Below are 13,046 nucleotides of genomic sequence, written 5' to 3' on the forward strand. Positions count from 1 at the left end.
CAGGCTCCAAAGCTACAGAGAAACCCTGTCTCGAAAAACAAAACAAAACAAAATCTGGAAAGTGAAGAATGGTAACAGATCGAAGAGCTGTTAATAAGGTGATTCAGCCAGTGGGCCCTCTACCATCTGGCATTCTCTTTCTTTCTCTACTGCATAAAGGATGGCCTCTTATAGTTATAAAATTTGCCATCACAGTGCCTACTTAAAAAAATTCTCAGTTTGATAAGAGTTATCAATGGAAGGCTCTGAGACAGGGAATGTTAAATAACCCCACCTTGTGTCAATATTTTATAAGGCAGTTGTTGGAAATGATACATAGGAAATTTCCTCAATCTACAGTTTACTATTACAAGGACAACATTTTACTATCTGATTCAAATGTAGATACTTCAAAAAAGAATGTTTGAAGAAGTAAATTTTGCCTTGTTGAGGATTATAAATTGCTCCTGAAAAAATGAGATTCTATTAATTATGTAGGTTATAAAATAGGTCCAACCAAATGGACCTAAAACACAAGCAAGTGTAGCTATCCTAATGTCTAACAAAATAGACTTCAAATTAATTCAATCAAAATATACTCACCACAGGAACAAGCCATCAAGATGAAGTCTCAATCCTGAACATCTAAGCCCCAAATACAAGAGCACCAACATATGTAAAGGGAACATTACTAAAGATTAAATCACACATCAAACTCCTCACACTAATAGCAGGAGACTTCAATACTCCATTCTTTCCGATGGACAGGTCAACCAGACAGAAATTTAACAGAGAAATAAGAGAACTTACAGATGTAATGACTCAAATGGACTTAACAGACATCTTCAGAACATTTCACCCAAACACAAAAGAATATATGCTCTTCTCAACACTTCATGGAACCTTCTCTAAAATTGACCACATACTTAGTAAGAAAGCAAATCTCTACAGATACAAAAAAAAAAAAAATTGGAATAAGCCCCTGCTTCTTATCGGATCACCGTGGTTTAAAGTTAGAATTTAACAACACTAATTGCAGAAAGCCTACATATTCATGGATATTGAACAGTGCTCAATTGAACCACTCCTGGGTCAAGGGAGAAATAAAGAAAGAAATTAAAGACTTCTTAGAATTCAATGAAAATGAAGAGCACAATGTACCCAAACCTAAGGGACACTATGAAAGCGGTGCTTAGAAGAAAGTTCATAGCATGAAGAGCCCACATAAAGAAAGTAGAGAAATCTCACACAATCAACTTAACAGCACACCTGAAAGCTCTAGAAAAAGAAGCAGACTCACTATGGAGGAGTAGACGACAGGGAATAATCAAATTGAGGGCTGAAATCAATAAAAAGAAACAAAGAAAACAATACAAAGAATCAATGAAACAAAGAGCTGTTTCTTTAAGAAAATCAACAAGATAGACAAAACCTTATTCAAACTAATCAAAAGACAGAGAGAGAACATCAAAAACTAACAAAATCAGAAATGAAAAGAGGGACATAACAGACACCAAGGAAATCCAGGGCATCATTAGGTCATTAGTACAAAAATCTATACTCCACAAAATTGGAAAAAGTAAAAGAAATGGACAATTTTCTGGATAGGTACCACATACCAAAATTAAATCAAGGCCACTGAACAATTTAAATTGACCTATAACCTGTAAGGAAATTTAAAACAAAACAAAACAAAACAAACAAACAAAAACAAAAACAGGGCTGGATGGTTTCAGTGCAGAAATCTACCAGAACTTCAAAGAAGAGGTAATGTGCTAACACCTACTCCTCAAAGTAGTCTACATAATAGAAAGAGAAGGAACATTGCCAAACTCTTTTTATGAGGCTAGAGTTACCCTGATAACTAAACCACACAAAGACTCAACCAAGAAAGAGAATTACAGACCAATCTCCCTTATGGACATGGATGCAAAAATATTCAATAAAACAATGGCAAACCAAATCCAAGAACACATCAAAAACAAAACAAAAACAAAACATTCACCATGATTAAGTCAGCTCCCTCCCAAAGATGTAAGGATGGTTCAACATATGAAAATCTATCAATGTAGCCGGGCGGTGGTGGTGCACCCCTTTAATCCCAGCACTTGGGAGGCAGAGACAAGAGGATCTCTGTGAGTTCTAGGTCAGCCTGATCTAGAAGAGCTAGTGCCAGGACAGGCTCCAAAGCTACAGAGAACCCTGTCTCAAAAAACAAAACAAAAAAGAAAATCTATCAATGTAATCCACCATATAAATAAACTGAAAAAAATATGATAACCTCATTAGATGCTGAAAAAGCATTTGACAGAATCCTACACCCCTTTCATGATAAAGGTCTTGGAGAGATCAGGGATACAATGATCATATCTCAACATAAGAAAAGCAATATACAGCATGCTGACAGTCACCATCAAATTGAATGGAGATAAATTCAAAGCGATTCCACTAAAATCAGGACCAAGACAAGGCTGTCCTCTCTCTCCAAATCTATTCAACATAGTTCTTGAAGTTCTGGCTACACCAATAAGATAACAATGATAGATTGGGAACATGTTGATGGCCTGAGAATTTTATAAGGAATGTCATGTCAGTAGTAAAAGTTTAAAAAAAAAAAAGAGTTTTCCATGAACATGGTACCAAGGTAAGAAAATCATAAGAAAATATCCTACTTGTTTTTGATATAATCAAACACTACTACCTGAGAAAGTAACCCAAAGGGTACTCAAAGGAATGGAATTGGGCAGATGGATATGTTCCATTTTGTAGAATGTGGAAAACTAAAATATTTATACCACACCACTGATACCTATTCAGGTTTTCAATGGGCAACTGCTTTCAGCTCGGAAAAGGCTGATTCAGTAATCACACTTTTGCTAGAAGTTATGGTCATCATGGGTATATCTGTACAAATAAAAATAGACAATGCTCCAGCATATGTCTCTAAGAAAATGAATCAGTTTTTTGCTTATAATATAAAACATATTACAGGTATATCACACAATCATACAGGCAGTTGTAGAATAATCGAATTGAACTCTAAAGGCTATGTTAAATAAACAGAAAGGGATGATGTATACCCCCAGAAATAGATTTTATAATGCTTTATTAATTTTCTAAATGTTAATGAGAAAGAAACAACAACTGTGGAGAAACACTGGATAGTAGAAAAAAACAAAAGAATTAAATCAGCTGATATATTTTAAAGATGTACTGACTTCAGAATGGAAAACAGAACATGTATTACCTTGGGGAAGGAGTTTTGCTTTTGTTTCCACAGGAGAAGAAAAGTTAGGGATACCATCAAAATTGATAAAAATTCAATTTGAACAAGAGACATCTCTCAATTAGGAGAGCTGATAGATCATTGAATAGCATGGCCATTTAAACTAAACTAACATATAAAACTAACAAGTGCTTTTCATTTGATCACTATAACTTGCCCAAAGACAATCTCCTCAAAATTAGGGTTGGGGAAGGGTTTTGTTTCTGTCTTTTCAAGAGAATAAAGGTATTCAGCTAAGGAATCTGAAGACCACTGGACAAATGAGACATCTAAGGAAAAAGACAAATCATCCAGAAAAAAAAAATGTGTCAAAGAAAAGAGTAAATTGGCCTATTGGGATATCCCATTTCCAACAGGATAAAACGTTATAAATCTTCCTAAATGTTTGTTTCTGCTATTCTCTTTTTGTTGTTGTTGTTTGTTTGTTTTTTGTTTTTCAAGACAGGGCTTCTCTGTAGCTTTGGTGCCTGTCCTGGAACTAGCTCTTGTAGACCAGACTGGCCCCGAACTCACAGAGATCCTCTTGTCTCTGCCTCCCGAGTGCTGGGATTAAAGGCATGTGCTACCACTGCCTGGCGTTTCTGCTGATCTCTACAGACATATAATGCAAATATGTCTTTTTGTGGTCTCCGTCTAATTATAATTGAAGCTGGCTTTGGAGTTCAAGTGGGCTCTCCCTTCTCTAAACCCAAGCAAGTTTATTAAAGTAAAATCCAAAATCTTCATGTCATGTTAGTAGAGCCATAAATAATATGGGACAGAAGAAAAACAAATATTGATACTAAGCTCATAATTCTTTGGTTTTATAATGACTCTATAGCAGTTTTTCTTAAGGTATACATTTTATAAGGTTTACATTTCATAAGATTAATATATATTTTAAACTTTTGTCATGATATTAATGGTCATATATAGTACTAACTAATTCTAGGAAAAGGTTTCATCTACTTTCCTGTACATGATTTTGGGTTTGAGTCTCTATCAGTTTTCTACAATGAATCATGAGCAGGTCTAACCGTGACTTTTGAAGTCTCCAAAAGGAGGATGGGGGCCCCACCACAACGATTCCTCCAGGACTATGATAACACCACTAAGCTGAAAAACACCGTGTAAAGATCAGCTTTGGACTACAAACTGCTTAGAACAATTTCGAGGTGATCCAGCCTAACAGATTACTCTAGCCAGGACTTGAGAGTAACCCTGCACTTTCCAGGTGCGCAGAGACTGGACAACAAATGAATGGTATAGTTACCTCTCCCAAGACTTGACAACCCAAATTTTTCTTTTCAGGATCCCCTAAAGAAGCCCTCTTCCCCAGACAGCAGAAAGTAAATTTAAGAAGACAAAAACCATATTCCCAAGATGTGGGGTGGGTGGCTTTTGTTCTTTCATTTTGTTACAAATATTTGTCACTATTTGGGGGATTGGTCACAAGTTGTTATCTGTAATGATTAAAAAAAAACAAAGAAAATTACATTCAAGGTTCTTGTTTGGAAAAGGAAAAAGGGGGATATAGATATAATAGGATAAAAGGGTAGGTTATTGAATCTACTCTGAAATGAAATAAGATAAAAAGATAGACTATTGAGTCTACTTTTAAAAAGCAACCACAATTTTTAAATATTTTACATTGGAGTGGACTTATGTGTGTTGTATACAAATTTTGTATATTGATACAAATTTGAGATTAATTTGGTAGAACATACTGACATATACTTCTTGTTCAAGGTATTATACCTACACAAGTCATTTAACAATGTAATACAAATTTCTATTCCTTGAAAATTGTTATTACCAACTGTTTAGGATAATAAGGAAATACAGGTTAGTAGATAATTACCCATTACAACTGATTTTGTAGTCAGATTAGGTATGTTTTAAAGGTCATACAAAGATATACTTTAGATAGACAGGTCAACTTCAAACACCTCAGAGATCTACCGAATATGGCATTTAAGATATTTTAATAACATATGCTCTTTTTGTTTATTTTTTTTTAAAAAAGACAATGACCCACGTCTGTTCCTGGCAGAACCAATCTACTTCAGAGTAGATAATGGACATAGAAGAAACTCCACATGGAGTTTACTTTCTTTGTGGCAAATCTAAGCCAGTGGGCAAGAAAATGCCCTTGGCTTGACTGCTGACAGTATGTTGTCCTAATTGGACAAGCAGGACACAAAAAAGAGTGACTGCCAGACATTGTCAAGACAAAGTGAAACAGCCCTTCAGAATATCCTGCTTCACAGAATAGTCTGTTGAATATTCTAGGCCTGTAGTCTGAAGATGGATGCACCAATATTGCAGAGGAACTTTGGGTGAATGTCCAGGCAACCAGTTGTTTCTGTTATATTTCTTACATTTATTGGAAGTTGTTCCTTGCACTTCCTGCTTACTCAATTAATATTATTTCCTTTTTGAATCACTGAGGGAGTTGATGACTAGATAGTTATAGTTTTCCTTGATTACCAGATGCAGAAAGCAAGTTTTATGATGGAAAATAAATTAGGTAGAAGACTTTGGATTCACCAAGATAGGATAGCTAATGGAGTATTTTCTCTGATTTTGTCAAATGTAAATGGACTAGACATCACTGATGCATTTATTACCTGTATACACTATATATTGTTATTGTATAGATTATATACTGTTATTGCCTGTATACATTATATATTTTTATTGTTATTATATATTGTTATTGCATAGTTTTTCTTATATTAGTTATAACCGTCTTTATTTTAGACAAAAGATGGGAAATATAGCGGTATCTTTTTTGTGTTTTAATAAATAAAGCTTGCCTAAAGATCAGAGTTCAAGATAGCCACAATAGCTAGCCATACAGGCTAGAGAGTGGTGGCACACACCTTTAATCCCCAAACAGACAGAGGTAGGCAGATCTCTGTGAGTTCAAGGCTATCCTGGGCTACACAAGACTGATCCTGGTAGTGGTGGTTCACACCTTTAATCCCAGCACTAGGGAGGTAGAGACAGGAGCAATATGCCTGGCTAGAGAGAGGAATATAAAGGGGAAGAGACAGGAACTCAATGAAGTGTAGAGTCTGAAGATTTGTGGAGATAGGATCTTGCCCTTTCGGTAGAAGATTTGGTAAAGGTAAAAAGGTCTCTCTAGTGATTGGCTGCTTTGCTTTTCTGATCTTCAGCTTGAACCCCAATTTCTTTCTCTGGATTTTTATTATTCATGCTACAAGAAGCTACAACAATATACTCAAGTTCTAAAAGACCATGAATGCTAGCTCAGACTAAAGTGCCCAGCAAAACTGTCAGATATAGTTAAAAGAGAAACAAAAACTTTCCATGATACAAATATTTAAAAAAAATTGTGTCCAACAAACTAGCCCTGTGGAGAATACTGGAAACAATATTTAGTTCTGAAGAAAGGAATAAGTATAGCTTATGATGCTATAATTATTGGTACAACTAACAATACAAACAACTAAATCAATGAATAAAATACAATGACTACAATCAATACACACCTTTCAAAAACAGCTTTATGGCCACAATTCTCCAATCAAGACACAAAAATCTATCCCTTACTGTCCACAAAAAACTCACTTTAGCTTTAAAGATAACCATCTTAAAGTAAAAGGTTAAAAAAAAAGTATTCCAATTAAATGGAACCAGGAAGCAAGCAGGCATTGCTATCCTAATATATGACAGGATGGATATAGCAGCATTCCACTGCATTTTTATTTACAGTACCAAGTGATGGTGACTATTAAAATATGGAATAATAATTTCTGAGTAAGAATTAAAAATATGAAAGTATAATTTAGAGGTAGGCTTTAAGGCACATACTTGTCAGGAGGCTGAGAAGTTGGAGCCCAGCCTGGGGTACAGAGTGAGTTCTAGGTTGGTCTGAGTTACATAGTAGGACTCTGTCATAAATATGTGTGTTTGTCTGTGTGTAAGAAGAAAAGATATAGAATGAAGATTGGTAAGTAGGACAAGCATGTGTAGGAGATACATGTACACATAAAATATAGTGCTTACAGGTGTCTGGATCATCATGGCTCTTTGATCTCTCATTGTTCTTACAATATCTAGCGGATAAATTGGCTGATTACATTCAATGAGACACATGGCAGTTTCCATAGTAATAAGAACCCCAGTCCTTCCAATTCCAGCACTAAAAAAGAGAGAGAGATGTGCAACGTTTTAGTGGTACAATTGTTAAACTTGTAGTTTTTCTGCAGAAATATCAAAGTACCAAATCACAATAAAGAAAAACAATTTCATTTTAAGGTTTTACTTCATGGAAGAAAGTCAACTGTTAAATATTTTAAAACCATTTTAAAATGCAAAGTAGATCTAAAATAATACATTAACAATTACATAAATGACAATTATGTTTTATATCACATATAAGTCAATGTTTTAAACAAAGTTAATTTATATCGAACGTACCACTGAGATATTAAAAAAAAACCCTCCTGGATACATAACCTATAAGCATAACTATAGTAGCTACTGAAGATTTCTCTACTATAAAGAAACCACAAATATCTCACCATTTTTGACACTGAATCTCATTTGTTTTTTAAAAAATATTTTGTTTTCATGAATGTAAATGTTTTGGCTACATATATGTAAGTGCACCATGTGCATGTGCCTGTTGCCTGCAGGTCAGAAGAAGGTAACATCCTCATCAATGGGAGTTACAGATGGTTGTCAGTCACCATGTGAGTGCTGGTTACTGAACCCTGGTCCTCTGTGGAAACAAGTACTTTTAACCACTGAGCCATCATCTCTCCAGCCCTGATACTGGCCTCTTAAATTTTTTTATTAGGTAGAATATAAAATGATGGATTTCATGACATTTTTCATGTATACGATACTTTGCTCATATTTAACTTCCTCCTACTACCCCCCTTTCCCCGCCACAAAGATCTCCCTCCACCATCAGTCTTCTTTGCTTTCAGCTCATATGTATACATTTAAGTACATGTGTATATTTAAATCTAGATACTCTATGACAAAAAATAGAACATTCTAGCTTTCCCATGAACTCTCCCACTTCCCTTCTTTTCTTTCAATCTTGTAGTCTTCTTCTTCTTACTTGCCTGTCATATGCTTTTTTTTTTCAGTAAATATCAGCAAAAATACTCAAAATTTGTCTTTCTGCACCTGGCTTACTTTAATATAATAATCTATAGTTCTATCAACTTTGTTATAAATGATATTTTCATTCTTCTTTACACCAAATTCATTGTCCATATGCACATTTCCTCATTCATTCACCTGTTGTTGGGCATCCAGGCTGGTTCCATACCTTGGCTATTGTCATTAGTGTAGCAATAAGTACAAACATTTAAGCTTCTCTGTGATGTATGTAGACCTGGCATTAGTGCTTCAAGTATATACTGAACAGTGATATATATGATAGTTCCATATTCAGGGAACCTACATACTGATTTCAACAGAGGCTGGAGCAATTTATACTCTCAGTAGCAGTGAATAAGGGTTCATCTTCCTCCCCATGCTCACCATCATTTATATTCTTGATGATGGCCATTCTGAGTGGAATGAGATGGAATGTCATCTAGTTTTAATTTTCATCTCTCTGGTAACTAAAGGATGTCGAACATTTTTTCACACATTCATTGGCTATTTGTATTTATTTATTTATTCATTCATTTATCGTGTACACAGTATTCAGCCTCCTTTTATGCCTACAGGCCAGAAGAGGGCACCAGATTTTATTACAGATGGTTGTGAGCCACCTTGTGGTTGCTGGGAATTGAACTCGGGACCTCTAGAAGAACTTAGGACCTCCAAAAGATCAGCCAGTGCTCTTAACCTCTGAGCCATCTCTCCAGCTCTATTTGTATTTCTTCTTTTGAGAACTATTAGTTTACTGAGTGGATATTTTGTTATTGTTCTTTCTAGATATTATTCCTGATAGATCAGATCTCTAGTTGGCAAACAGTGTCTCTTCACACCACTGGTTATTTCCTTTGTCATGCAGGAGGTTTAACTTTGATTCAGTTCCATTTGTTGATTCTTGCCATTATTTTATAATTAGTATTGCTAGTACTCTTTTTTAGAAAGTTTCTTGTAACTCCAGTTTCAGGGTATCCTATATGACACCTTCGCATCAATGCACATAAAATAAAGTTAATTTAAAAAAAAAAAGAAAGTTTCTGCTTGTGCTATGAGTGTTTGACCCATGTTTTACTCTAGGAGTTTCAGATTTTCAAGTCTTATATTAAGGTTTCTGATCCATTTTAAACTGATATTTATGCAGTGTGAGAAATATGAATCTAGTTTCATTCTTTTAAAAGTGGCTATCCAGGTTGTCCAGCACCATATATTGAGTAGGTTGTCTTTTCTCCAATATATGTGTGGTTGGTCACTTTTTATCAACGCAACATGAACTAGAGTATCCTAAGAAGAAACCAATTGAGGAACTCCCTCCACCGAGAGCCCGTAGGGATGTGTTGGTGGGCACATTGTCTTAATTGCTGATAGATATGGGAGGGTCCAGACTACTGTGGGAGTGCCCTTGGCAGGTACACTTAGGCTATATAAGAAAAGGAGGTGAGCAAGTCAACAGCCCTAAAGGAGTAACCACTGTGGTCATTCTTCAGTTTCTGCAACTAGGTTCCTGCTGTGAGTCTTGCCCTGACTTCCCTCCATGATTAAAAAGCTACTAAGGTAAAGTAAATCCTTTCCTTCGCAAGTTGCTTTGGGTAGTGTTTTGATCATAGCAAGAGAAAAACCAAACTAGAGCAGAAGCTGGTACTAAGAGTGAGGCCTTGCTGTGGTGGACCTGACTATGTGGCTTTTATGCCTTATGGGAGAAAGGTGGAGAATTTGAAGTTTTGAGCTGAAAAAGTCATTAAGTGTTTGAAGCTTAATGAGTTTTTAGAAAAAAATGTTGAAAGCAACGAAGATGATGGAGGCCTGACTTGTGAAGTTTCAGAGGGAAGTTAAGAGTCCCTCAAAATAGTCTACCAAGGCTGTTCATATGATATTTTGAATTAAGAATAGACTGTTTCTTGTCTGCTGGAGCTGAAGAATATTTTTCTTTTATTAACAAGAGACCTAAGCTACCAAAGAAAAAGTATGTTTTAAACACGTGTAAAATGGTAGAAGTAACTGTATGCATTTACTTCTGGGCCCATTATTCTAGTTCACTGGTCTCCACCAGTAGTTTTCTCACTATAGCGATGTAGTATAGTTTGAGATCAGGCACTGCGATACTCAGTGCTTATGATGGGCAGAGCACTATTTGGGGTCTTTTGTGCTTTCATGTGAGTTTTAGGATTATCTGTTCCAGTTCTGTAGAGAATGTCACTAGAATTTTGACAAGGTTTATATTCAGTCTGTAAGTTACTTTTAGTAACACAGACATTTTTACAATTATTCTGGAAATCCAGAGTATGGGAGGTCTGTTCGACTTTCAGTGTAGTCAATTACTTTTTCAGTATTTAAAACTTTTTATTGTAGAGGTCTTTAATGTCCTTCATTATGTTTAGTCTTAGGTATTTTATTCATTAAAGCTATTATAAACTGAATTCTTTGTTGACAAATTTGTTACTTGTAAATATGAAAGATGCTTATTTTGTATTTTTTTCTCTTTTTTTAAATCCTATTATTTTGCTAAAAGTGTTTTTCAAAGCTAAGTTTTTTCATGGAATCTTTAGGATCTTTCAAATTTGGACCACAAGCCTAAAAATTAGAGCTAATTTAACTTTTTCCGTTATGACTTATATCATCTCATTCTCTTATCTCATTATTCTAGCTAAGATTTGAGATTATACTGAATAAAGTATATTATATTGTACTATATTAAATACGCAAATTGTATTGTTCCTGACTATAGAAGAGATGTGTTCAGTTTTTCCTGCATTTAGAATAAAGTTGGCTACAGGTTTGTTGAAGTTCGTCTTTATTATGTTAGAGGCACGGTTCTTCTGTTTTTCCTTTTCATTCCCTCCTCCTTCCTTCCTATAATCTTACAGGTTGTTGTTGTGGTTGGTTAGACTAATAGTCTGTTCTTCTCACTTTCACTATCTGCATTAGCAACTGCACTGTCTTACTATGTGTATCCTTTGTTCATTTAGTCCTCTCATGAAATTTAATCTCTCCTGTGCTCTCTTGATTGAATCTATCTTTTCTACTCTTTTTTTTTAGGATCCCTTTAAATATTTTTGCAATGCAGACTTGGTGATCAGGAACTGTTTTAGTGTTGAAATGTCCTTATTTCTGTTCACATAAGAGGTAGCTTTGTTAGATACAGCAGATTTATTGGTTATTCACGGTCAGGGCTTGAAATATACTATTTTTCAATATACGCTTTTCTGGCACTGCAATTTCTGATGTGCTTGCCCCCTCGCCAAACAATTTACTATCTCAACCTTGTTTATCAGAATTATTTATTTATTTTGAAGTATATATACACATATGTATTTATGTATGCACATCACATACATTCCTGGCACAAGAAGTCAGAAGAAAGTATCAAATCCTTTGGAACTAGGTTTATAGATAATTATGAGCCACTCTGTGGGTGCTGGGAATCAAACCCAGGCCTTCCACAAGAGCAGCCAGTGTTCTTAACTGCTGAGCCATCTCTCAAGTCCCTATGCCAATGGCTTTATAACTGAGTTGCTATTTTTTTACCTACATTTTTTTCAGAAAGGGGCTCACTATAGCCTTAAACTCACAAAGATCTTCCTGCCTTTGTATCAAGGTATGCCTGGCTCTAGCTCTCTTACAGCTTTTTTTTGGGGGGGAGGGGGTTTCGAGACAGGGTTTCTTTGTGGCTTTGGAGCCTGTCCTGGAACTAGGTCTTGTAGACCAGGCTGGTCTTGAACTCACAGAGATCCGCCTGCCTCTGCCTCCCGAGTGCTGGGATTAAAGGCATGTGCCACCACCGCCCGGCTTATCTTACAGCTTTTAATACTGATTTTTGTTTTATATTTTTGGCATTTTGAGTACATTGTATCATGGAGAGGTTTTCCCCTGGTCATGTAATTTTGGGTTCTAAATAATTCTTGGGCTTAGATGTTTATTTCTTCCCTAGATTTGGAAAACTGCTCTAATTTCATTGACTGGATTTTCTGGCCATTAGCTTTCATGTTGACTCCTTCTACCCCAGATTCTGAGGTTCTGTCTCTTGATTGTGGCCTACAAGTTTTGAAAGCTCTGGTTGTGCCTCTGTTTGTTTGCTTTCAAGCCTTCAAGTGTGGATAGCACTCTTCAGACTGGTCCACAATCCTGATGTTCTTTTATTGTTGTTGTGTTTGCTCTAGCCTATTAATGCTGCTTTTTACATTCTATATTTTATTAAAAAATTTGCTCTACTGAGATTTTCATTTTCAACATTTCTATTTGTTTTTATTAACCCCAATTTCTTTGATTAATTCCAAGTCCCAATGTTAGTTCACTCATCTGTTTTTTTTTTTGTTGTTGTTTTTTTTTTAGTTTTTCGAGACAGGGTTTCTCTGTAGCTTTGGAGCCTGTCCTGGCACTAGCTCTTGTAGACCAGGCTGGCCTCGAACTCACAGAGATCCACCTGCCTCTGCCTCCCGAGTGTTGGGACTAAAGGCGTGCGCCACCACCGCCTGGCTCATCTGTTTGTTTGTATCTTCCTTGAAGTTATTGATAATTTTTACAGGAAGATGTTTGAATTTACCCAACATTTTATCTGTCTTAGTATCTTTGAATTTAGTAACCGAGGATTATGTCTGTGTCCTAATTTGTGCTTCTGTTGGAGTGGATTTCCATTCAGGTTTTCTTTGGGGATCTGCTT

The 13,046-nt window shown here is 35.7% G+C and overlaps 1 protein-coding gene across 6 annotated transcripts in view; it reads right to left on the reverse strand.

The window, feature by feature from the left end:
* The window catches only part of Ptpn4 (protein tyrosine phosphatase non-receptor type 4), a 194,103-nt gene that overhangs the window by 15,162 nt on the left and 165,895 nt on the right, over nucleotides 1–13,046 (reverse strand). For all 6 annotated transcript variants that reach the window (XM_075987730.1, XM_075987726.1, XM_075987728.1 and 3 more), the window contains one exon: nucleotides 7,280–7,415. In XM_075987730.1, coding sequence (XP_075843845.1) covers nucleotides 7,280–7,415 — 136 coding nt within the window. The remainder of the gene's footprint in view (nucleotides 1–7,279; nucleotides 7,416–13,046) is intronic.

The sequence above is a fragment of the Microtus pennsylvanicus genome, chromosome 10 (genome assembly GCF_037038515.1).
Source record: "Microtus pennsylvanicus isolate mMicPen1 chromosome 10, mMicPen1.hap1, whole genome shotgun sequence".
Taxonomy (NCBI): Eukaryota; Metazoa; Chordata; class Mammalia; order Rodentia; family Cricetidae; genus Microtus; species Microtus pennsylvanicus.